Source organism: Panthera leo, chromosome A3 (assembly GCF_018350215.1).
Source record: "Panthera leo isolate Ple1 chromosome A3, P.leo_Ple1_pat1.1, whole genome shotgun sequence".
Taxonomy (NCBI): Eukaryota; Metazoa; Chordata; class Mammalia; order Carnivora; family Felidae; genus Panthera; species Panthera leo.
Genome location: NC_056681.1, coordinates 85,514,894 through 85,540,282, shown reverse-complemented (window position 1 = coordinate 85,540,282; position 25,389 = coordinate 85,514,894). Strand labels below are relative to the sequence as shown.

The 25,389-nt window shown below is 37.4% G+C and overlaps 1 protein-coding gene and 1 non-coding gene across 5 annotated transcripts in view; one reads left to right on the top strand and one right to left on the bottom strand.

Annotated features, from left to right (window-relative positions):
• Window positions 1-25,389, bottom strand: part of APLF (aprataxin and PNKP like factor) — an 84,692-nt gene that overhangs the window by 27,885 nt on the left and 31,418 nt on the right. For 2 of the 4 annotated variants that reach the window (XR_006200736.1, XM_042932520.1), the window contains exons 4-8: window positions 22,865-23,012; window positions 22,408-22,540; window positions 14,569-14,714; window positions 2,782-3,140; window positions 2,003-2,128 (exon numbers count right to left, since the gene is read on the bottom strand). Coding sequence is in view for 3 of the 4 variants with exons in the window: in XM_042932520.1 (XP_042788454.1) it covers window positions 2,003-2,128; window positions 2,782-3,140; window positions 14,569-14,714; window positions 22,408-22,540; window positions 22,865-23,012 (912 nt within the window). In the remaining variant the exon portion in view is untranslated. Of the gene's footprint in view, window positions 1-388; window positions 500-1,103; window positions 1,173-2,002; window positions 2,129-2,781; window positions 3,141-14,568; window positions 14,715-22,407; window positions 22,541-22,864; window positions 23,013-25,389 lie in introns of those variants that run through there. The other 2 variants (XM_042932522.1, XM_042932521.1) reach the window with 2 other exon arrangements.
• Window positions 24,662-24,785, top strand: LOC122216747. The gene has a single exon (XR_006201089.1). It is a non-coding gene; the product is annotated as a small nucleolar RNA SNORA28 (small nucleolar RNA).

Here is a 25,389-nt window from a genome sequence, read left to right as displayed (position 1 = left end):
ATAAGAGAACTGGGATACCTGATAGGATCTAAATGATATTTATTTAATAATGGTGTTGTAGTACATTTTTATAAAGTCTTTATCTTTTAGTGATATACCCTAAGATACCTATGAATAAAATGGGATGAAAAGATACAACATCAAGGATTAACTTCAAAATAATCTAGGGGTAGGGATAGCAGGTGGAAGAGAGGGAAGTATAGAGGCAACAATATTGGCGAATACTTGAAAATAAATTATGGCTTCATTGGAACTTGTTCTACATTTCCCCCACTTATGGATATGAATAAAATTCTATATTACAAAAGTTCCCTAAAATATTCCCTAAAGTTCCCTAAAAAGGAAAAGGAATATCACCATGGCACCATGAGCTGTGAAAGGTATTTTATTCTAAAGATAGATAGATAGTCAGACAGACAGACACACATTTCTTCTACAAGTCATCTCACTCAACATTGTTTCATCAGTACTTGGCATTTAATGATTCTTTGGGAAATATCTGTTGAATGAATAAAAGGGAGCAAGGAATTAGTTACTTCAAGGGTGTGTGTGTGTGTCTGTGTGTGCATGTATGCACATGTATGTACATGCTTGTGTGAAATTTCCCTAATTAATAATGATACTGAGTACTTTTTCATAAGTTTATTCACTATTTGGATTTCCTTTTGGACAAAAAGCCTGTACATGTCACTAAGAGAAAAACAGTAGCAATTGGTTAAGTCCTCTTTCTGTACTCTGGATATACACCAACTATCAATTATGTGGTTGCAATTTTTTTTTTCTCATTTTGTAGCTTATCTTCACTTAATAGTGTCTACTGATGTATAAAAAAAAATCTTAATTTTAATGTAGTCAAATAATTAAATGTCTTCCATTTTAGTTATTGCTTTTTTATCTTGTTCTAGAAAACAATTCCTAGTCTGGGACTATGAAATAATGTTCTTACACATATCTTTAAAGCTTTATTGTTTTTTTCTTTCACGTTTTAGTTCTATGATCCATCTGGAATCCAGTTTTTGACTATGGTGTGAATTAGGATTCCAATTTTCTCTCTCTAAATAGATACCCTTATCGCAATAAAATTAATTTTAAACTGTCATACTTTTATCAATGCCTGCAATGCCCCTCTTCATAAATATGTCACCTGCATATGCAGAGGTCTGCAAGATGTTCTGCTGGAATGAAACAAAGCAATTTTCAAATAATAAGGCATAAGCTTTCTGATTTTTCTTTCTAGCCTCAGAGGATTATCCTGCATTCCAACTGAAAACCACAATCATAGAAACAGTAACAACTTCAAATAGAACTGTAGGTTCTGTAAACTGTTCCAAATTTATCTAAGAAAGATAGCTGTTTGGAATTAAAGCTCTCTAAGATTGGAATCACTACTACTTTCTTTGGTAGTTTGATTTATTTCTAGTTCATTCATTCATTAAACAAAGTTGCAGACACAAGGATAAAATAGTCCTTGCCGTTGAGAAACTTATTGTCTGGAGGAGATGCCATTCCAGTAAAGAAACAAATGCAATCTCATAAGGTAAATTCTACTGTGCATGACACAGACAGGCAAAAGATGCTATGAAAGGAAAGAGAAGAAGGCACTCTTCTATGAGGATCGAGTTTCCTGTGTTGGCAAGAATGGTGGAGTGGCAGGAGTTGAGGAAGGCAGAGATAACATCCTGAATTGATTTATGTCACACTAAGGAGTCTGGATAGAGTGTACAATGGGGTAGCATCGACAGCTTTTCAAATACCTGATTTGCGTTTTGGAAAGTTAGAAATGAGGAACAAATTCAGGCACTTACTAGGTTAATAACTTCAACAATTTATGTTTATCTAAAAGAAACATTATAATCCTACTTTTGAACAAAATGAAAAGCTGCTATCTATGGACGTTTAAAGAGTAAAAGGCTTGAAGTGAGAAGTTGCCTGCAATTGCTTCTGAACATAGAACAGAGATTAAGGAGAAAAGGAATACAGCTAACATTTCAAGTGTACATACCTATAGCAAGATGCTCCATAGGGACATTCAGGCCGCTCATCAGCCTCATCTTGACACGTGACTTGTATGCCTCCATAATCACTATCTCCAGGGTGACTGAAGTGTTGAAAATGGACAGGATTCTTCCTAGGAGGGTGGCAAATATACAGAAAAAATAATTAATAGGGTGTACTAGAGTTCTAGATATACTACAAAAAATAATTTGTAAGATATGGCAGGAGACCAAGCAATACACATCTAATTATTCCAGAAATTGAATCAATGAGCTACATTGTTAAAAACAAAACTCATGACATCTACTCGGTACAGAGCTCTCCTGGTCCCAAAACAAAGTATCATGGTGATTCACAAACACAAGTAGAAAAATATAAAGAAAAAAGCACCAGCAGAATGCCTTAAACACAACTTACAATTCTCTTGATAGTTACATTATATACTACAACTGTTTATGAAGTCATCTTTCTAATATCTAAATAAGACATTACATAAGCAAGTGTTTAGGTCTGGGTGATTAAATTCTCAAGTCTGGACAGCCTAGTTCATGTCCTTGCATTAATCAGCATGTCTACATAGGAAACATTTAATTCCCTCACAGTATCTTGAAAGTCTCTAGCAGGATTTGCAGGAATGAATACTGAGACAGTGCAAACCAGTAGAAACATGATAAAGCTCCTAACCTTTAGGCCAATGTATTTTATTGGGCTTTTAACACACATGTACCACATAGCTACATGCTATGGAAACAACAGAATTTCGTGCTACCTGTAATTTCATTTTACCTGTAGCAGTTTGCCCCATACATACAGGATGTCCTCTTGATCTTGTTTTCTTCAGAACCTTGTGGAACTGAATCAGTTGCCTTTGCATGCAAAGTTTCAGGATTGGAGAGATCAGAACTGGACTCAGGAGGAGATCCTTGAGACTCCTCGTGGAAGGACTTGTCCTGGGCAGTCAAGTAACCCTCAGAACTTGCCTTCTTTATCTTGCCTTCTTTATCTCGTGTTCCTTTCATAATAATCTTATGTTCAGGAACCTTACCACGTTCCTCTATTGGGATTTCACTTCTTTGTGTATTAGCCTTCTTATTATTTACTTCTGCATTATTTAATATGATTGCAGAAGATGACTGCGGCATTTCCTACAAGGTAAATCAGAAAGAAGATACTAGAAATAAATGAAACGTACTTTAAAAGAAATATGTAAACTTAATAAAAGGCATGAAATTGCAAGATTCATTCAATATTATATTTTTTAAACTTCAAGATTCACATTTTAAAATTATTTAAAATGCTGTTTTCCATGTCTCTAATTTGGTAGCTTTAAAACAATCTACAGTTATTAGAAAAGGAATATACAGCTGTATCAAACCTTTACAATTATGTCAAACATTCACTGAAAAATAACCAGAAAAATACAAATGAAACATAAGAAAATACAACTTTGCTTCCAATTGAACATAATCTTTCCCCCCAAAACTACTAGTCTTTTAAATTCCCCATTCAATAATGTGTCATGCTCTTAACTTGAACTGTCTTTATAATTTCTAAGTTATTGCAATACTTTATTTCTGCCCTCTAAATATAATCATGACTTTTTTCCTTTAGCTAAAATAAAACTGCTCCTCCCTCACAGAAAAATTGGTATGAAGGTGTGTCATGAAAGACTCAGAAAATAAATATGACTCCCTTGAAGTGGTCTGAACAAAAGTTTCAGTTTAACCAAAGGGTGTTTTGAACCAAGTAAATATTCTCATTAGCACTGCAGAACCTTTTTAATCTGTACTTACCACCAGGAACATTAAACCTAGTCATATCCTATTAAAAACAACTTTTTAATTACTTATACATCCTGTGGAGTGGAAACATTGTCAGATAAACTTCAGTCTTGCTGGTAACCACTTCTAGGATGTGATGACAACATAACAGGTATATATGAAGGTTCACACCAATTTATAACCAAGGACTCATGTATGCTGGCCTGCCATCTGGAGAAAGCTGGTTTTAATATTACTTAATAGCCAATGGCTCAAATTTCCTGAGAAGATACTAATTAGCATGACTTTTTTGGGACTAATTACTTAAATGTTTTGATAGTCTTTTCTTTTTTAAGAAACATAGTATGTAACTTTAAAATGCAATCCAAACTGACTAAAGACCTTGCAAAAGGAACCTAGTTCTTATGTTTCTTGTATAATAATAAACAACCCATGGGAAAGGCAATTGTTTGGGTACCTCTTGGAGCTGACCCTCAGCTGGTGGCATTCATGCCACACCTGTCTATAACACACACTCTTTTCTCCCAAGCTGCTCAGTTACAACCCAATCTCCTCTCCCTCCAGTACAGGACCAACTGACAAATGCCAGAGACTAGAACTCTGGGGTGGGAATGGGGCAATCCTGCCCCACCTCCCCACTTGGCAGTTCCCCACTGGGTCAACTCACCAATTTTCTTTCTCCCCGTTTAAGTAGAAGCAGGGCAGGTTAGCAGATGTTCAATAAAATGCCAGTCTCTTATTCCCTGTTGGCATCTCTAAATTCCACAATGAATTCTCCTGCACTTTGGGTTTTCAAAAGAGAGAACATAACGTCTCCCTACAAACACAGCACTCCCTAAATCTTAAAATTTTCTGGCCTCTCAGTTCTGTTTGTATAAAGCCTGGGGGTTGGGTAGTGGACACTTCTCAAATCTTTCAATAAGCTTCACAAGGAAAGGCCTGGCTACCACTGCTGGGGGCTCCTTTCAAACATGAGATACCTACACTTAGTACTTTTGTCCCCAGCTCTGGGCCTCAGCAGCAGTTCTCAGATGATAGAGGGGAAAAAATCCCACTCAACATCCTGTCAGTCATGATAGGGAAAAAAAAGGACACAACTGGGGAAGTAGTTAAATAAATTAGAATCCATTTTTACCATGAAACACCGTGCAGAGGTGGAAAATGAATAGATCTCTCTATATATGTATCTAAGGATTTTTAAATTAAAAATTAAATATATGTACACACACACACACACACACACATATATATATATATATATATATATATATATATATATATGTTATGATTCCATTTAGCTTTAAAAAAAAACCCTATATACCTATGTGTATACTTACTTGTACAAATCCAAATAAAAGGTTTAGAAGGATACAAACCAAAATATTAGTAAGGCCAATGGGACTGAAGGATAAGGCAAATCAAGATTTTCACTTTATACTCCACATGCTCTGACATTCTATTTTTTGACAATAGCATGTATTTTTTGCCATTTAAAAAATAAAAAACAAACCAAAGAAAATGAAATATAAGATATGAAATGTTTAACATTATTTCAACTGTCCCCACTGTTTCTTAAATCTTCACAAAGAATAAGTTTAACATGATAATTTATTCTAAAAGAAAAAGGAGTGATAAAGACACAGATATCAATACTATGGATCAGGTGTTCTCAAATATATTTGAAGAGGCACAAAAGCTGGAATTCATAATGTTCTTTATGGAACTTCATGAAATATTGATACTCAGTAGACTTTTGGCATTCAAGAATTTAACATTCATGATTTCAATTATTTATAAATGATCCCCAAAATCCATTACATGCAGTAATTTGTAAGTTTGCTGAGACACAAATTCAACCTGTGCCAGTTACAGAGCTCAGGAGCCAGAGTCACTGAACTGGCGGGGGAGGGGATAGGAAAGATGGAAGGTACTCTGTACTTGGAAGAAGCAGAAGAAAGGCAGAGAGGTCCATGTGTTATAAGAACCCACACTGCTTATTTCTTAGATTTGATGAAAATATGAAGAATGAAATGTGGGAGGCTGAAGATTCATGATAGAGAACCCAGGTTCCCTTTGCTATAAAAATATACGCTAGAGGCCTCAGGGATCAAGGAGCATGGAGTTAGTGTAAGGTGATCTTGGACTGGGAGGTGGTTGGAATGTACTATTAAGGCTATTAAAATAGTCTTGTTAATCCAGCATGCCCTCCCTTGCCCCTAAACCATCTGAAGTTTTAATGTACCAGAAGAGACAGGATAAAGAACTTCTTACCAATTCAAGTTCATTGAGGTAATTTGCTACCCTTGGAAAGAATGTCTGTATTAAGCTGCCTTAAAAGTCCTGCATTAGTCTTATTAGCACCCACATACTAAGGATTCAAAAATCCCAGCCTCCAGCGGCACCTGGGTGGCTCAATCGGTTAAGCATCTAACTCTTTATTTCAGCTCAGGTTATGATCTCACACTTCATGAGTTTGAGTGCTACATTGGGCTCTGTGCTGACAGTGCAGAGCCTGCTTGGGATTCTCTCTTTCTCTTTCTCTTTCTCTTTCTCTTTCTCTTTCTCTTTCTCTTTCTCTCTCTCTCTCTCTCCCCCTCCGCCCTCCCCCCCCCCACCCCCGCTCCTCCCCTGCTCATTCTGTGTCTCAAAAAAAAAAAAAAAAAAAAAGTCCCAATCTCCAGTCCCAAATTCATTCTTGAACTTCAAACTTATACTCAACCACTAGCTAGACATTGCTTCCTCAATATCCTTCCTACATACTTTGAACTCAAAATGTCAAAACTGAAATCCTTCCCTGAATTCTGTACCCAAGATTCTGCCAACAAGACTTCTCCATCTATTCTAGCCAGAAACTTGGAAATCTGTCTTTCACTCCTTTCCCTCACTCTGCCCAGATCCAAGCAACAAGTCCTGCAGTTTTGTTTCTTAAAGATTTCTCTAACCCAACGACTTTGTGTCATCCTTAATGCTACTAACCTCGGTCACATTCTCTTAATTTCTTGACTGAGATGTCCTGATCTCCTCCCTCATCCCCGTCTTTTATTTTGTTCTCTTTCCATCTCTCCTCTAAAGAGCTGCCAGGATTATCTTCGTGGCCAAAAACATTTCAAGGTCTTCCCTCTGCAACTGGTCCCCACTGCCAGCTCCAACCTCATCTCACATTGTTGCCCAGCTTTACACTGAGAATTCTAAGAACAACAGTTCCCAGCATACTATTTGTACCCTCTTTGCTCCTGTACCTGCTACCCATCTACTTGGATGGAGTCCTACCTCTACCTCTTCTGCACCTGGTTCATGCCTACTCCTCTTCTGTTAAGATTCAACTCAGATCACTTATGCGAGGATCCCTTCCCTAGAAGTTGGCTTAGGCAGTCCACAAGGCCCCCAGAAAAATCAATGTGGTGTCACGTTATTTCATGATTTTGAAGTATGTCCCCCACAAGACTATGAACTACTTATCAGCTATCTTACTCACTTTTTATCCTACATTCCTTGCATATAACAGAAAGACTGCTGGTGTAATGATTATTAGAAAGGTCTTTGAAGTAAAAAATCATATTTTGATTATCAGTTTAGCCATTTCTTAACTTTTGAATATGAACAAGTTGATTTAAATTCTCAGAGTCTTGGAGCACGTGAGTGGCTCAGTCAGTTGAGTGTCCAACTTCAGCTCAGGTCATGATCTCGCGGTTCAGGAGTTCGAGCCCCATGTTGGGCTCCGCGCTGACAGCTCAGAACCTGGAGCCTGCTTTGGATTCTGTGTCTCCGTCTCTCTCTGCCCCTCCCCTGCTCACACTCAGTCTCTCTCAAAAATAAATAAAAACATTAAAAAAATACAGTAAAATAAACTCTCAGAGTTTCAGGTCTCTTGATCTGTATACTGGGGATATTATCAATCAACTTTCCAGGATTTTCTAAAAATTAAATGAAATAAGTATATCTTAATGGTGGGTCTAGCCCATAATTAGGGCCCAATAAATGCTTGTGTGTATGTGTGTGTGTAAGTTGTTTTTATCAATGCCATTATCAATGCCATTATATTACCACTATTTGTTTAATGAATGCTTACTGAATAAATGAATGAATAAAAAGATGTTTCTGCGGGGCTCATCAGAGCCATGCCATAAATGGCATTATATGGCTAGTCAGAAGCAAAGGATGTAGGATTCTTTGATGTACTAAACCAGTATCAAGGAGCTCTGGGGCATATAGCCTTACTTAAGAGATAGCTGCACAATAAGAGTTACATTCTTCATCTCCCCTGCTATTTTCGTAAAGAAATAGGAGTAAGACTCCACAGCAGGCATCTGTATACAGAGAAATGAAATACCTAACAGCCAGCATACTCACGTCAGCAATTATTAGCACAGGGGAAGCTGCATATACATACAGAACAGGCAGTGAAACCAGAAATGGCTCTCACTGCCAAAGCCTCCACCTCCATATATTCCTATACTCTAAATGCTCTGTTTCCAAGTCTGCTTCCAAATAACACAGATATAACAGAACTCTCTCCTTAGTGCTGATTTTTACCTCCTCCGTGAGACAGACTTTCATTTCAGTCTATTAGACAGCTTTCAGAGATATGCTACCACTGCCTCACTGCAAGCAGCTACTCCCTTCCCTCCCCCAACTGTCAAACCTACTCCTCTGTTGTGTTGAGAACATTTTCAATACCTTCTCCTCGATATGCCGTTAAGTCACTGGTTCTGTTAGTTCTCTCTCCAAAATGTGTCTCCTATCCCTCACTCCTTTCTGGTCCCAATGCCACCATTCTAGCTCAGGCCTTCATTCCCTATGGCCTCCCATGGCAGATTCTTAGGAGGTTCCCACCTCCATCTTACATACCGTTGCTATAGCCATCTTCCTGACCATCTTACTCTCCTTCTCAAAGTCTCTGAAGCCATACGATACAGTCCTGATTTCTATTCAGTCTGGTGTCAAGCGCCATCCTGATTTGTTCCCCAGTCTACTGCAGTGGCTTCCTCCCCTTATCCCGCCCACCCACATCCACACACACGTCCATGCAAGCATGCAGGTGACACTCCAGTGTACATGTACACTAACGGGCCGCACACGCTTCCCTCCCTCCGTGCCTCTGCTCACACTGTGCCGTTCACTGACACTTCTTGCTGTCATGCCCACTTGCTAGCATGCCAGCCATCTTTCAACACCTAATACAAAATCTCCTTCAAAGAGATTAAATAAGCATCTTTCTCCTCCCCCCAAACATACACCTCCCCCAAACAAACTATAATATAAGCAGCCAAGCCAACGTATCTAATGTGCTCAAGACAAATGAAGATAGTTTCAAAATACCACCCCACCCCCCCAACCAGCTTTCAAGAATAAACAACCTATTTTTGGTAATGCCTTAAAGACTTTATTGAATACTTGGACCTTTCGATATTCTGGATGACTTTTTAAAAAATTCTTTCTGAATAACCCTGACTGCAGTCTTCAAGTTGGCAGGAAAAATGATACATCCAAACTACCAATAGGCCTACATTACACTCTATGATCAGTTGTTCAGATTCACACTTTCTGAGATAAACACTTGTCAAATTGTTGGTTTTGCCAAATAAATCACTAAAGCATCCTGATAGGGCAGAATAGCCTTCATCTTCAGGATGCTCTAAATTGGGTATTTTTGTTCTCTTTATATCTCTTTAATATCTTACCGCCTGAATGGACTTCTGGGATGCTCAGGGTTAACTGGCGAAGACTCCCACTGTGACTTAGGAACTTGTGACCCCTGTAGCTAGACTGAGAGGTCAATATCATTCCACCTGCTGTATCACCTATTACTATCAGTCCCAAGGCTCAAATAAGGGCATATTACTAGAAGTACTCAAAGATTTAAATGTGAAAGTTAGATTTGGGTCAGACAAATATGGTTGGGGCGGGGGTGGAAATGGAGGTAAGATTATATTATTGTAAATTGTTAGCTTAATATGCCACATTCTACGATGTCTAGTCAAGCCTATCAAACAGAAAAGGAGATGGGATTCAATGTGGGAGCCCTAACTCAGATTAAAAGGAATAGACAGCAGTTGGGTGGAGTGCACTCAGACCTCTTGGTCTTTCTGGAACTCATGTGAAACAGCAGTCAGTAGAGCAAGGTGCAGACTGAGGAGTCTGGCTCTAGGCCAAAACTCTATATGTGATCTTTCAAGTGCAAGTTTAGACAATCACAAGGCTTTGACTGGCAGGCCTCATGGGGGAAGCTGCCCTCCCCACATCAGACATGGTACACAGCCAGTATGCTACAGTTTCCTGGAAGGAGCTGTAAGCAGGGACTCAAGCCGTGCTGGACCAGCCATACTTATGGGACATTCCTTGCCCAGGTGCCTCCATCCAGAGGTCTCTTTGGAGAGGTGTGGGGGGGAAGGGGGTGATTGGCTAAGGCCCTTCTCTGGGATCTCCACTGAGATCTCCCTATGGGGGGCCTTGGCTGAGGCACAGGCACTTTTCTCTACTTTGACTCTGTACCTTTCCACTCCTAGCTCTTCCTCTTCTTCCTGCTGGTCTAGAAAGAAGCAGAAGCCTCTGGTTCAGGGCTCCTCAGCAGTTAGAAGATTCTCCATACCTTCTTCTACCTGACCCTTGCCAAGTGCCATTCCTTGGGACAAAATGGAACACTGGAAAGCTGACAACTCATTTCCCCCTTTGCTTGCATCGTCGCACTAAGTGAAGAAAGGCTTGAGTCACTTTCAGTTCGGCTCTTTGTCCTAATTGACCACCCTGACACCTGACTGCTCAATAGAGGCCAAGTCAAAACAAGAGAATCCCCTCTAGATACACTGAAATTCTGAAAGCCCTTTCTTCCTCACATCTGCTCTTTCACCTTATGGTATAACCCAAGTGTTCCCAACTGTTCCAAATCTCATTTGTTAGGCTGATCTCGACCAACTTAAAAACTACCAGTTTTCCTCCTCTCTGAATTTATCCAGATCTAACTATAGTATCCCCCCCGCAAAAAAAAATACAATGCCTAGTATTTATTTCTTTCTCAACCCCCTTTCCTCCATCTGTCTGATAATGAGTGCATATATGACTCAGAAAGGGGTAATTAAACTACTTCATCTCCCCAACCACTATGAAGGACCTAAGTGGAGATTTCATGATCCAAGTCCCTAGAACTTAACACAGAAGAAACCACGGAGAAACTCTCATTTTTCCTCTTCAGCTAAACAACTAGACGACACGAGCCTGGAGCTACCAGTGACCATGTCGTACTCCAGGTGAAACAAGCCTGCTGACAACAGTGAAGAACGATTCAAGAGGTAAAGATGGGAAAACCACAGACCAACATGATTGTGATCAAGCCCCTTGTCCCAGCTGGTCTTTATGATCCATAGTTCTTGGTATTTTCCTTTCCATTCTGGAAACTGAGTTATTCCTCATCTTTGTGTGACAGTCATCAAAGATGACTGCCAACAATTCCTTCCATCCTTTTATCCATTAAGCAGAGGAGTCCTTATCCCCTCCCCTTGAATCTAGGCTGGTGGTAACTTGCTCTGACCAAAATAATGCAGCAGAAATGACACTGCACCAGTTCCAAATGTAGGCCTTAAGAGAAGGATGCTTCTACTTTCACTCCCTTGGAAACCAGCCATGAGGTAAAGATGCTCAGCCTAGATTACTTAATCATTAAGTGGAGAAAGGGAGGCCCAGCTAGGAGCCAGTCATTCAGTCAACCATTGTGGAAGCACTATTCATGCAAGTAGAGCCATTTTGGATGTTCCAGCCACTGCTAAGTTCCCAGCTGAAAGCAGCCCAGCTCAACACCAAAAAGGTGTCACAAAAGAATTGCCTAGTTGAGCCCAGTCAACCCACAGAATTATCAGAAATAATAAAACACTGTTAAGTCACTAAATATTAGGGTAGCTTGCTTACCAGGAACAGACAACACGCTTTATAATACTATTTGCTTAAGTTGTTTCAGTTAGGCTTCCTTCTGTTTTTTGTAACACAGCCCTAATTAGATTATGTAAATCATGTAGATTATTTCTTTAACGTTAGTAGATTCAAGCACCCTCATGTTCACTCCCAAATTGGACAATTACATAACCCGTAAGGAGCTGCAGAAAGATGTAAGAGAATTAATGAGAAATATGGACAATTTCAGAGCAATTATCTTCATGACCAGACATTGAGTCACAAAGCCTGTAGACAGTCTAATTTGTGTGGTAGAGAAATCCATTATACCCCAAATGGAAAGACTTACATTTGAGTCCCGAGATCTCTAGCAATATGACCTTGATCCACAGTTTCCTCTAAGGTGTTGAATGATGGTACATCAGTAGCTCTCACCTTTCAGTGCCATTAAAATTGTGGGAGTTTATTTACCATAATAGTGTTGCACAGGCCCTGCAGATCAACTGAATCAGAATCTCAGGAATAGGGCCCAAGAGGGTGAAGGTGATTTCTGCCCCTTCTTTCCACTTCCTTTCTCACCAATTCTCCCCAAGAGAATGTGATTCTTTTTAAGTAAATTGACCTACGTCTACTCTATAGTCCTGGTCAAACCGTTCTTAGTCTCTTGTAACTGGTAATCTCCTGCCATTAGACTAACTAGGTGGGCCCAGCCTCTTGTTTTCTCTCACTTTTAACTTTTTCCCTCCCCTGCTCCACGCTATAGAAACCCCTCAGGGTCAGCTGCCAACCAGTGTTAAAACTGAAACTGGACAGGGACAGAGCATAGAGTTTGGAAAGGCTCTGCTTGGCTTTTTAGTCTAAGTCACTTTTTCTGGCCCCACTTTACCAGAGAGCCCTGCGTAAAGTGTTATGAAAAGGTTATGGAAGATTGAGGCTTATTTCTCCTGTACTAGGGGAGATGAAGCTCTCTCAGAAACCCTAAGGAAGGAGAAGTAACGCTCCGGCATTCCTGGGACCTGGCTCCCCAGCAACAGTTAACACACCTTATAATACCACCTGCTTAAGTTGTTTCAGGTAGGCTTCCTTCTGTTTATAACAGAGCCCTAATTAGATTATGTGAATTAGGTAGATTATTTCTTTAAAGTTAGATTCAAGCACCCTCATGTTCACTCCCAAAAGGGACAATTATATAACCCGTAAGGAGCTGCAGGAAGATGTAAGAACTAATGAGAAATATGGACAATTTCAGAGCAATTATCTTCATGACCAGACATTATTAGAGTCACAAAACTCGCAGACAGTCTAATTTGTGTGTCTTCAAAATCTCACAAATACCTCAAATATCTCGGATCTGTTTACTGCTCACTACTCTCTGCAATCTATCAATTAAGAAAGTGTTCTTAAGTTTTACTTGTAATTACCAAGCTTGGATAATGGGTTGGGATAAACATAGCAAAATATGTATACTACAAATTTTCTTCTGAAAAAAGTAATTTTTCTTCTTGGAAACAAAAGGCAGTCACATTAATATGTTCAGAGAATAGAGCATATTAGGGCTCAAAGTAAACAAGTTTTATCTTAATAGCTTTTTATGGTCAATACATGTGAGTTAGAAAACATTTTGTTTTCATTTATTAAAACTCACTCCATAAGTAAGCAAAGGAGTTGAGCCCATGGGGATTAGACCTCACTTCCCTAGCTGGAAGAAAGGATCCAGTGAGAAGCCAGATCTTTTCTAACGGGAGAGGAGGCAGGAGTGAGGTGAGTACTATAAAAGGCCTGACCCTCTGGAAGACCTGATTGCATTTCAATCATCCCAGCATACACTATTCTAAAACCAATCCTACTCCTTTGGCTCCTGCTAAGACTAAAAAGATGGACACCCACAGGGCTTAGCCACAGAACTACAGATCACGAGAACTGTTACCTAAAGCCACCCTTTTCTGAAGAGGAAAAATACCTGAACTTTCTGCCTTGCTCGCTCACTCATGCTTTCTCTCTTTCTCTAATTCTCTCATTTTAAATGCATCCAATAATAGGTCCCATTTTCATTAAGTACCCAGTGTTAAAGAATGCTTAAGTCAGCCAAACCATTATAATGAGTTAGCAAAAACTGAAAGAGGAAAGAGAAGGTTTCTAAATATTGTAAATTAGCCCAGAAATAATCCTGCAACAGACTATTAAGAACTAGCCTATCAGTTGTTCTTCACAGGTATCAAGAAAAAAGTGGCTACATATGCAGTCTGAGGATGACCAATGAAATAGAAGAAACTGGGTTTTCAGAACGGAGGTGCCAATTACAACCAGAGTCTAGTGGTCTCCACTTTCTTTCCAGTCTGAAAATTTCTAAATTAAATAGATATGTTTCTACAAAGCAAGTACGAATTTAGTTTTTGTAAGCCAAAAAAAATCTGGGCTAGTTTTTATCTTCATAAACTCAGTAATAAATAGCAGTTTGGGTTTTTCCTTGCTGCATACAACATATAATTAATTCTTACCTAGAACACTTGATAAAGAAAACAAATGATCAAATAATAAATTCTTTTAAAGATTTTATTTTTAAGTAATTTCTACACCTATATTGGGGCTCAAACCTACAACGCCATGGTCAAGAGTCACACACTCTAGGGGCACCTGGGTGGCTCAGTCAGTTAAGCATCCAACTTCGGCTCAGGTCATGATCTCGGTTCATGACTTCAAGCCCTACGTCACGATCTGTGCTGACAGCTCAGAGCCTGGAGCCTGCTTTGGACTATGACTCCCTATCTCTCTGCCCCTCCCCCGTTCACCCTCTGTCTCTGTCTCTCAAAAAATAAACAAATGTTTTAAAAAATTTTTTAAAAAAGAGTCACACATTCTACCAAATGAGACAGCAAGGCGCCCCCAAATAATAAATTTTTTAAAAAATCACCTTGGATGAAATGATAGACTCTTCCTGATGAGCATTTTTGCACTTTTTCCCTGTGTCTTGCTCTGCTGATGTACTTTTTGAACTTCCTGATGAATTTAATCGCTTTCTGCAGATTCCTTCTTTTCCACTTCCCTGGATTATATTACCTTAAACATATACAGAAGGAAAAAGAAAAAATTATCTTTTATCTTCAAATGTCAATCAGAAAGAAAGAAAGAAAGAAAGAAAGAAAGAAAGAAAGAGGATAAAAGGGCAATTAAAAGTAAAAGTCCATTTATATTAATGCCAACTTGAAAACACTTATTTGCAAACCTCAAAAAAGTATTAAGCAGCACTTTGGCCAGGAGCTCCAGCCCTGGAGACAGTCAGGCCAAGATGCTAATATGAACAGGTGCTATCCTTGAACTGCTTCACCTTGCCTCTCTGAACGCTGGTTTTACCACCCCAAAAAAGGGAATTATAATAATAACTCATAGAGTTACTACGAGTAAATGAGGTTTGATATATAAACTATGTATCACAGTACTTGAGATGTGTTAAATATTTATTTTTTATTTTAGCATTGAATTTCCTAACAGATAATTTAACATATAGTCAGCCAATGAATTTTACATATAATTATTGAGCCCCTAACATCCACAGTGAGAAATTAAACTTAATAACAGATTAAGAACCCAAAATTACCCAAAAGGGAGAGTGACCTCTACAAACTTCACCAATATAGAAAATAAGTCTCAATAACAATGGACACTGTATCCCATATAATACTTAGCCAAGGTGCAACATATTTGGCAAACCTAAGTCGGTATCATATTTTGTTAATAAATCCATGAGCCCTCTAATCAGAAAAAATAAAAAATCTGCTCTTTTTAAGAGGACAATCTTCATGCTTAATTATCTGTCTCCCCTACACTCAAATGGCAACTTCATGAGGGCAGGAACTTTATGTGCTTTGTTCACTGTTCCCTCCTTTTGTCTCCAGCACCTAGAAATGTGCCTAGCATAAAACTGGTGCTTGGTAAATGTTTGACTAAATGAATTGTGAACATAAACAGAATTGGCAACAATCACCAAACTAAAAGGCAACCAACAAAATGGGAGAAGGTATTTGCAAACGACATATCAGATAAAGGGTTAGTATCTAAAATCTATAAAGAACTTATCAAACTCAGCGCCCAAAAAAAAATCCAGTGAAGAAATGGGCAAAAGACATGAATAGACACTTCTCCAAAGAAGACATCCAGATGGCCAACCGACACATGAAAACATGCTCAACATCACTCACGATCAGGAAAATACAAATCAAAACCACAATGAGATACCATCTTACACCTGTCAGAATGGCTAACATTAACAACTCAAGCAATAACAGATGTTGGCGAGGATGCAGAGAAAGAGGATCCCTTTTGCACTGCTGGTGGGAATGCAAGCTGGTGCAGCCACTCTGGAAAACAGTATGGAGGTTCCTCAAAAAATTAAAAATAGAACTACCATACAACCCAGAAATTGCACTACTAGGTATTTATCCAAGGGATACAGGGATGCTATTTTGAAGGGGCACATGCACCCCAATGTTTACAGCAGCACTATCAACAATAGCCAAAGTATGGAAAGACCCCAAATGCCCATTGATGGATGAATGGATAAAGATGTGGTATATATATATACAACGGAGTATTACTTGGCAATCAAAAAGAATGAAATCTTGCCATTTGCAACTAAGTGGATGGAACTAGAGGATATTATGCTAAGAGAAATTAGTCAGAGAAAGACCAGTATCATATGACTTCACTCATATGAGGACTTTAAGAGACAAAACAGATGAACATAAGGAAAGGGAAGCAAAAATAATATAAAAACAGGGAGGGGGACAAAACATAAGAGACTCTTAAATATGGAGAACACACAGAGGGTTACTGGGGGGTTGTGGGAGGGGGGGATGGGCTAAATGGGTAAGGGGCATTAAGGAATCTATTCCTGAAATCATTGTTGCACTATAAGCTAACTAAGTTGGATGTAAATTAAAAAAAGAAATATAAAAAAAAAAGAATAATGATATGGGAACATAACTGCAAATGTAGTGAACATAGACTATGAGGTAATGATTTTTCAGTCAGTGTGGCATAACGATTTTATGTTCATGATGACATTAGTTAGGAATCCATTGTTCCCACTGGAAGACATGTGAAGCAAAAATGTCACCTTTCTTCAGCAGTCCCCCTCTAAGTGTATTCGTCAATGTTCCATTCATGCAGTTATTCTCAGCTTCAAATCACTCTTTCTAGAAATAGGCAGGTTTAGGCACACTCTTCAAGGTGATAACACGTTTTTTTTGTTGTTGTTGTTGTTTTTTTAACGCACACATATCTTTAAGCATTCCAGTCTCTGGGATTTAAAAAATAAAGTATTTTGCTCTCCATTTCCACAACTAAAGTATCTTCACTTCAACACCTGTTCAGTTTTCTTTGTAACAAATCTGTGAATGTGTGTCTATGCTACTACAAAATTGTACTCACCATGTGATTGATACATTTTAATAAATTATTTTCTGAGAATTAAAAGAAAAAAAAAAAAAAGACAGAATTGACCCAAAGGTTCCCTTGAGAGCCTGAAGAGAGGTTTTGTAACGCAATCCACAGTGACTATTCTAATGTTCTAAAGCACGGTTTAGCAAATTTTTCTACAAAAAGCCAGACATAAATATTTTAAGTTCCATTGACCATATAGTGTCTGTCACAACTACCAGCCTCTGTCTTTAGAATGCAAATCAGCCACAGACAAAACACACATGGATGAGCATGGCTGTATTCCAGTAAAACTTTATTGACAAAAACAGGCAGCATGCCAGATTTGGCTCGTGGGTTGTAGTTTGCTCAGATCTGAACTAAAAGGATATTCAAGTGGTCTGAAATAACACTCCTTCATTAAGTAAGGAAAGAAACACTGTCCATATTATTTAACAGGAAAATCAATTGAACCAATATAAATATAATGTATTTATATAAGAAATTTATGAATAAACTTTTCAATAACTGAACTGCCTAAATTACTTAAATATTTGCTTTGAATCTAAATTAGGAAGATTTCATATCATTTTAGAAACTGTGAGGAATAAGACTAAATAAGACTACACAGCTTCATGCAGCAAATGTCTAAATGCTACAAGAGATAAGAATTAGTCAAATCAAGAGAAATAATCAACTAATGGTACTGCTTACTATGCTAAGAACCAAAAATGTAAATTAAGCAAGACACAACATCCGCCCAAATGGCAGTTTACCACATTCCAAGTGTCACACATGTACATAAAATCCTAAACTTAAAAAATATATATTTAAAATATTCTTCAAAATTCCAAATTTTCTACTACAAATATTCTTCTAAGGACCAGAGCTAATTTCTTTTTGCATAGGAAGAAGCCACTTTGATACTGCTGTAAAAATGCTCTTTACAAAGAGTATATAAAATAAACAGCTTAATTAGCTCATAATAATCATAATATCTGGCATAGCAAATACTTTTCTACATCCCAAATGGGTACAGTTAAATGATCACAATCTAAAAGAAAATAACTTAAAACAAATTATTCTTAATATTACTAGTTTCATTTACTTGTATGAGCTGTTATACTAACAGCTATATGCAGATGTCATTAAAATTACAACCATCCAACTTTATCCTCCAAAAGAACCACTGTAACAGTTACATTAACAATTTGAAGTGTATCCTTCCCAACTTCCTAAGGTTAACCAAATATACAAATACATATGTGCAAACACACACATGACTAAAATAATAAATGCAATCATTTTTGTGGGATAAAGACACAGAATTGGAATTTCCGGATCCAAGAGTGTTGTATACTTAAATATGTAAGAGATACTGCCAAAGTAGTCATATATTTGTTGCCTAACAATTCTTCTGTAGTATGCCCCAAATTTCTGAGTTTTACCTTCTTTTTTGTTACTAAATAATTATTTAAAACCTTCTACCTTTTATAAGTGTGACAGATAATATCTGCCAGTAGGTTTGCCACTTTGCTATTTCCCTTTAAGTTTGTTTATAAGTGTCTTATGCACACGAATTTTTTTTTTTTTTTTAATTTAATCTAAATGTACCTGTCAATTTTTCCCTGATGGTTCTGGGCTCCCTACCATCTTAAGAAAGCTCCCCAGAAGTAATAAAAATATTGTCCCCATATATTCTTCAAATGCCTTAATAGTTAATTTTTACATTAAGATTATTAACTCAATAAAAATTTATTTAAGTACATGCTATGAGGTAGTGCTCTAATATTGTTGTCTTCCAAATAGAAAGCTAATTTTCCCAACATTATTTATAATAACAATGCATCATTTCCCGAGCAATTTGATCTAATAATTTTGAATATATTAACTGTATGTTATTTTGGTCTGTTTCTCAGTGTTCTGTTCATTTTTTACTGGTCTAACTTATCTATTCCTACTCTGGAATTATCAGCTACTTAAAATAGAAACCAGACCCAGATTGTGACGTAAAAAGGTTCTCTAAAGGAAGAGGTATTTCTGTTATTCAAACTGTCCTTGAGCATACATGGAAAAATCTCCTAATTCATTTTGTACAACACTGACATAGCTCAACGCTAAAATCTGACATAGATGGCACACAAGGAGAAAAATACTAATCACACTTAGGAATATAGATACAAATGTCCTAAACTAAGCAACTCTAACCTAACACAACTTAAAAATAATAAGCCATCATGATAAATTAAACTTATTCTAGGAAACCAAGCATGGCACATTAGGAAATCTACCAACATCAGTAACTACACTGACACAAGAAAATGCAGGACTATTTCTTTTTGTTTTTTCTTTTTTGTTTATAGCCCTGCCCTGACCCCACTGCTCACCTATGCCCTCCCCTTTCTCTGTCCCCACCCACCCCTTGACAGGACTATTTCTATACCAAAAAAATTGTCAAAGAATTCAACAGTTATTCCTGAAAGAAAAATAAAGAAATAAAACATCCTAAAAATGACAGAGTATCAGAACTGAATTCCAATCATTTTAAAGCTGATACACTAATAGAATTCCTATTAAAATCGGGAATAAGATAGAGATGCCAATTTTATCCACTTTATTCAAAATTTATAGGGTCTAGTTCATTAACTAAAAATGTTTTAAAGGCAGTAGAGCAGAAGAGCCAGAACTGTCATAATTTTGTAGATATGACTATACAGCTAGATAATCTGAGAGACTTACAAAACTACTAGAGTTAATTAGATAATTTAGCAGGGCTGTTGGAAATAAAGTAAACAATAACTAGCACTTTAAGTAAATTTTAAACTATAGTCGAATTAATAGAATGTCAGTCCAGCATTTACAGTCTGCATTGAGCAGTCATGTGGAAAATATTCAGAGTACAAAATTAAATGCAAACCAGATGATTTGGGGACTACTTCAATCTTTTTCAGCATGTGCCACCTTTCATGACTCCATGTTGGAGGGTTAGAAGACGGGAGAAGAAGGGTACTGCAGAGTAGCAGACACCAGTGAAACTATAAAAGCTCCTTTTTCAATCTAGCAAGAATACCCTAGCCCAGGAATTGTGACTACTCCTAGAGCCTAGAAGGCTGAGGGAACAGAGATGACTGGCAGTCAGGAGAGGGCAGGCTCTGACAGCCATGCCCAAATCTATTCACTTGCCAATTACCAAGGGACACAGAAAAAATTTTAACCCAGGCCTGAGAAACTCATGATAATTTCCAAGGGCTAATATCTGGGAACCCAGAAAATAATCTAGAACTATTCTGGCCAAAAAACAATAGGACAGCCTGAACACAGCAAACATTCAGGTACATTTAAGGATTAAACCAAGAGTTAAACTGAGAAAAGATCTAGGAGAGGATGCAAGAGCACATTAAAAAAGAAAAGAATAAAAACACCAGAACACAGGGAGGGTAAATTTGTGGGGCAGTATAGTGACACTGCTCAGAGCTTGGGCTTTAAAGCTCTCAGCCAGGGGTGCCTGGGTGGCGCAGTCGGTTAAGTGTCCGACTTCAGCCAGGTCACGATCTCGCAGTCCGTGAGTTCGAGCCCCGTGTCAGGCTCTGGGCTGATGGCTCGGAGCCTGGAGCCTGTTTCCGATTCTGTGTCTCCCTCTCTCTCTGCCCCTCCCCCGTTCATGCTCTGTCTCTCTCTGTCCCAAAAATAAATAAAAAATGTAAAAAAAAAAAAAAAAAAACTCTCAGCCAGAGCTAGGTCTCAATTACGGCTCTGGGATTCATTATGTGATCTTGGAGAAGTCATTTAACATCAGTTTACATCATCTGTTCTGTACCTAATGACACAAAAGGCTCTAAAACATCACGTTAATCAGACCATCTAAAGAGATATGAATGAACAAAGTACAGTACTAAACCTGCAAAAGACTTAGGAAAGTAACCGACATCTAAATGAGTCCAAAATGCATCCTAGAAATTGATTTTTTTAAATCTCTAGCATTGATACATTGACCTGGATGATTTATTACTTAAACAAATAAAACAACAACAATAATGATAATTATAAACTACACAGCAGAGAAAGTCAAATTATTTTGATTTTTAATTAGCTGGATTCAAGTACTAAACTGTCCTACAGGTACTTCTAAATCTTCGTGTCTCTGAAGGAAACAAGTAACCTAACTTTGTTCTTACAACTACCCCCAAAGTCTGTTTACAAGAAAGAATTCATGTCAGAATCCAAACACTTTTCTATCTTATTTTGAAGCTTTAGCATTTTAAGAACACTGTGTATTATATAATACTCCTATCCAAATCAATGTCAAATTGTTTTCCTTTGCATGTTTAAGGTGAAGTACTCAGAAAGGTGCTTCAGATTTTACATGGTACATCTAGCTAGTGAAAGTTAATAGCTATTTTTAATTTGCAGCCAACTATATTTTGGACTATTAAAGGCAATATAATAGTGGCAGCACAAAAGCAGGCACCATGCAAAACAACTCTGAAAGAAAAGGACTTGCTTGCAGGGAGGCAGTTCACATCGGTCCAAATTTTGGTCAAGTAAAGTTATTCTTTCTATATTAGAGAAATTGTTCTACTGAAAGAAAGTACCTGCCCCCTCTCCAGTACCATTCCCCACTCCCCATTTCCTTCCTGCCAACTGAGGAATGACCACGCCTAATGAGAAATGTTACTGATAAAAACATATTACATATGTAATGATGGGTCTTGGAGATTGAAAACCACTATAAAACTCTTACCAGGAAATCTTAGGTTTAGATATTAAAATTCTCCAGATCACATCTCCCACAATACATAATATATAACCTACTTTTCCCATGAAGTCACTCTAATCCTACTAGATCTAGTTTTAATCATCTTGATTCAATGGAAATGCCCAGCAGGTGACATAAATCATTGTGGTATCTGCCATGACAGTGAACTGTGTGCCAGGGCAGAGGTGCCCTCTTCTTTGAATTTTCCTGCTCATAATATTGTGTGCTCGGCAGTTTTTTTTTTTATTTAATTAAATTAATTTAGAAAGCTCTTACTGTACTGGCCTTTTATGTCCTGTCATGGTTGACACAACAACAACAGGTATGTTTGAAAATCTATATTAACATAAGTCTAGCACATAAGATAAATAGCACTTGTTAAATCAAATGGTGATTAGCAGGATGGTATATGATAGATATGATAAATGGCATAAAATAATAATTTATGTTTTAAATTAGACTTCATGTATGCGTCTAAAAACGTTAGGCTAAGTTATATACTAACATAACCACTAGTCTATCTCCATGAGTTCAGAAAAAGTTCCAAATTCTGCTTACTGTTTTCTAAACAAAACCTACCCCCACTGCTGGCTGGTGCTGAAAGGTCTTGGTCACTTCGATTGTCTGTTAACATCCATGCTGGCAGGATTCTTCTCCTCTGGGCAGGGTTTGACTGTTGCTTACTGATGTCTCTACCTTCACCTAGGAAACACTAAAAAGGCATCTATATATTAGTTACTAAAAATAATCATTCAGCCTTAGTGAAACTGTAAGATTATTTACTTTGCAGAAAACTACCATTAAAAAAAACCTATCTGCAACCGTGGACTGAATTAGTCAAATTTCACAAAGAAAGAAATTCACTATCTCTATTAGTTGATGTGTTAGACTAAGCTCTATTCTGAGCTATTCTATTTAGCTTAACCTAAAAATGGCAATGCCAGTAATATTGTCATGACATGGCTAATTTCAGGTGCCTTTTCTCTTCTTGAAGTAAGGAATATGTTACAAATGGATGGGGTCTTAAATTTCTCACCTCACTATTTGCAGTGGCAGTTTGGGTCTTAACTATTTCTGTGCTTCTTTCCAGCTGTGGGTTACCAGTTCTCTCATCAGGCGAATTAACCGAGGATGATTTTGGTGTTTCATTTAGAATATTATCTTCATCAAGCATCTGACTATTTCTATAAAAATAAAATAAAAGTCATTTAAAACACTTCTATTATACCACATCATTATAAATGTGATTCTCCCAAGGACATCTAACTAATGAATTGTGTTCCTTTTCTTGGCCTTAGCAAGACAAAAAAGCAGACCATAGTATACTAGAATAAAATATATAGATGAAAATATGTTCTTCATCTTCTGCCCACTGTATCAGCATAAAATGCATTTATCTTTCTGAATCATGGGCCTAGTAGCACAGCTATTTATGAAGATGGGTAGTGGCCATCTCTCTTGAAGCTTAAGAGCTATTTACTTAGTATTTGTCAGATAGCCCATAAAAGTTAAGATCAGCACCCAGCATCCAAAGACAAAATGCAAACTGCAAAAATATGAGCTAAGCTAGTTTGGCTTTGGAGAAAAAAATAAATAAAATCCTAATGTCATGTTCACACATGGCTACTACTGGAGTTCTGGACAGGACAGCCACTTGTAAAATCTCCCCAAACCTGTAGTCCAACTGGAAGCTAAATGTTCTGACACAGGAGCATCTACAGTCATATGTGGAACATACTTAGCAGAACCAACTACCTCGCGCTTGCTGCAAAGTGCACGAAGATCATCCAAAGCTGATGGGTCATTATTCATTAAATATGCTTAGAGACAATCCAACAAACGTATTTTTTGAAAATTTGAAAGTATAGATGGAAATACTACTCAGAAATAAAAAGGAAACTGATATACAACAACATGGATGAATCTCAAAGGCATTTTGCTAAGTCAAAGAAGCTGACACAAAAGGCTACATATCATATAACTCCATTCATATGACATTCTGAAGAGGTAAAGCTACAGGGACAGAAGTCAGATCTGGATGCCCAGGCCCAGCATGGGGTGAGGGGAATGACTACAGAGTGGCATGAGGGCCCTTTCGGGGGAAATGGAAATGTTCTCTATCTCACTCACTGTGGTAGAACTTCCATAACCACATACATTTATCAGAGTACACTGAATTATACATTTAAAAGGGATGGATTTCACTGCGTATAAAAACAGAAGATAGAAGATTTCAGAAATGTGTCTAGCTGAGAAGATAACAGTTAATGGCTTGTTTTGTTCGAGTATTTCTTATACGGGAATAATCTCTTTCAAAGGCAGACTTGAATTTCAATGGCAGAAATCAGCCAAAAGAGAAAAACTTAGAGTAAATCACTGTGCAACATGACAGTGTTTGTTCATTCAATAAATATTGCTTAAGTTCTTTTGACTATAGTTGACACACAATGTTACATTAGTTTCAGATGTACAACATAGTGATTCAACTTTTCCAAATTGCTATGCTCATCCCAAGCGTAGCTACCATCTGTCTGTCACCATACAATGCTATTATAATATCATTGACTGTATTCCCTATGCTGTGCCTTTTCAATCAATATTTTAAAAACACTTATGGTGTGTCAGGTACTGTGCCAGATGCTGGAGATAAAGACTGAAAATGTATGATTATCCCATCTATGATACCTCACTCCCCTTCTAATATCCAGATCCATTTTACTCAGAGGACACAGGTGTGCTTCCAAACAACGATTTTTCCCCAAATTTTCTTCATATTTAATCTGAAAAATACTAAGAAAAATTCACTAGCGCAATAGCTTTGCACAATTTATAGTTGTGACACTCTGTGTCAGATGATTGAAGTTGTCTGATGCAATTGGAGCTGGCTATAGCAAGAAAGTCTAACCTATTCCAGTGTTCTCCTCCATGAGACCAACTGTTATACAGACTTAAACAGTGAGGGGGGGAGGGGGGAAGAAAGAAAGAAATTAAGCAACAATATCCATTCCATTTCATTTATTTTCTATTGTGGCATAAATTCAAGACTAACATAAACACACCCTATGGATCACAGATAATTTTTTCTTAATATTTACCAAGAATAAATGTGACAACAAAAAAATCCAATCCCAGAACAAAATTGTAATTAACATTTAGTTCCAAATAGGTCAAAGTACAAATTATTTTATTACACTTTTATTTAAATATCAAACACTGTCACTGTGATATAACTGGTGATATAACTGTATTTTTATTTTATCTTCAAAGACTTCTACAAGCAATCAACTATCACAGGATTTATAATGCAGGGTTACCAGAGTTTGCTACATGCAAAAATTAAAACTTGGAAACTTATCTAAATACAGTATAATAAAGGTAACTGAGTTATCTTTTTAAATAGCTTTATTGAGACATAATTCACATAACAATAAAATTCATCCTGTTAAAGCATACATAAAATTTAGTGGTTTTTAGGATATTTACAAAGTTAATCTGTAATGCAGCCATCATTAGTATCTAATTTTGGAACATATTCATCACCTCATAAAGAAATCCTGTGTG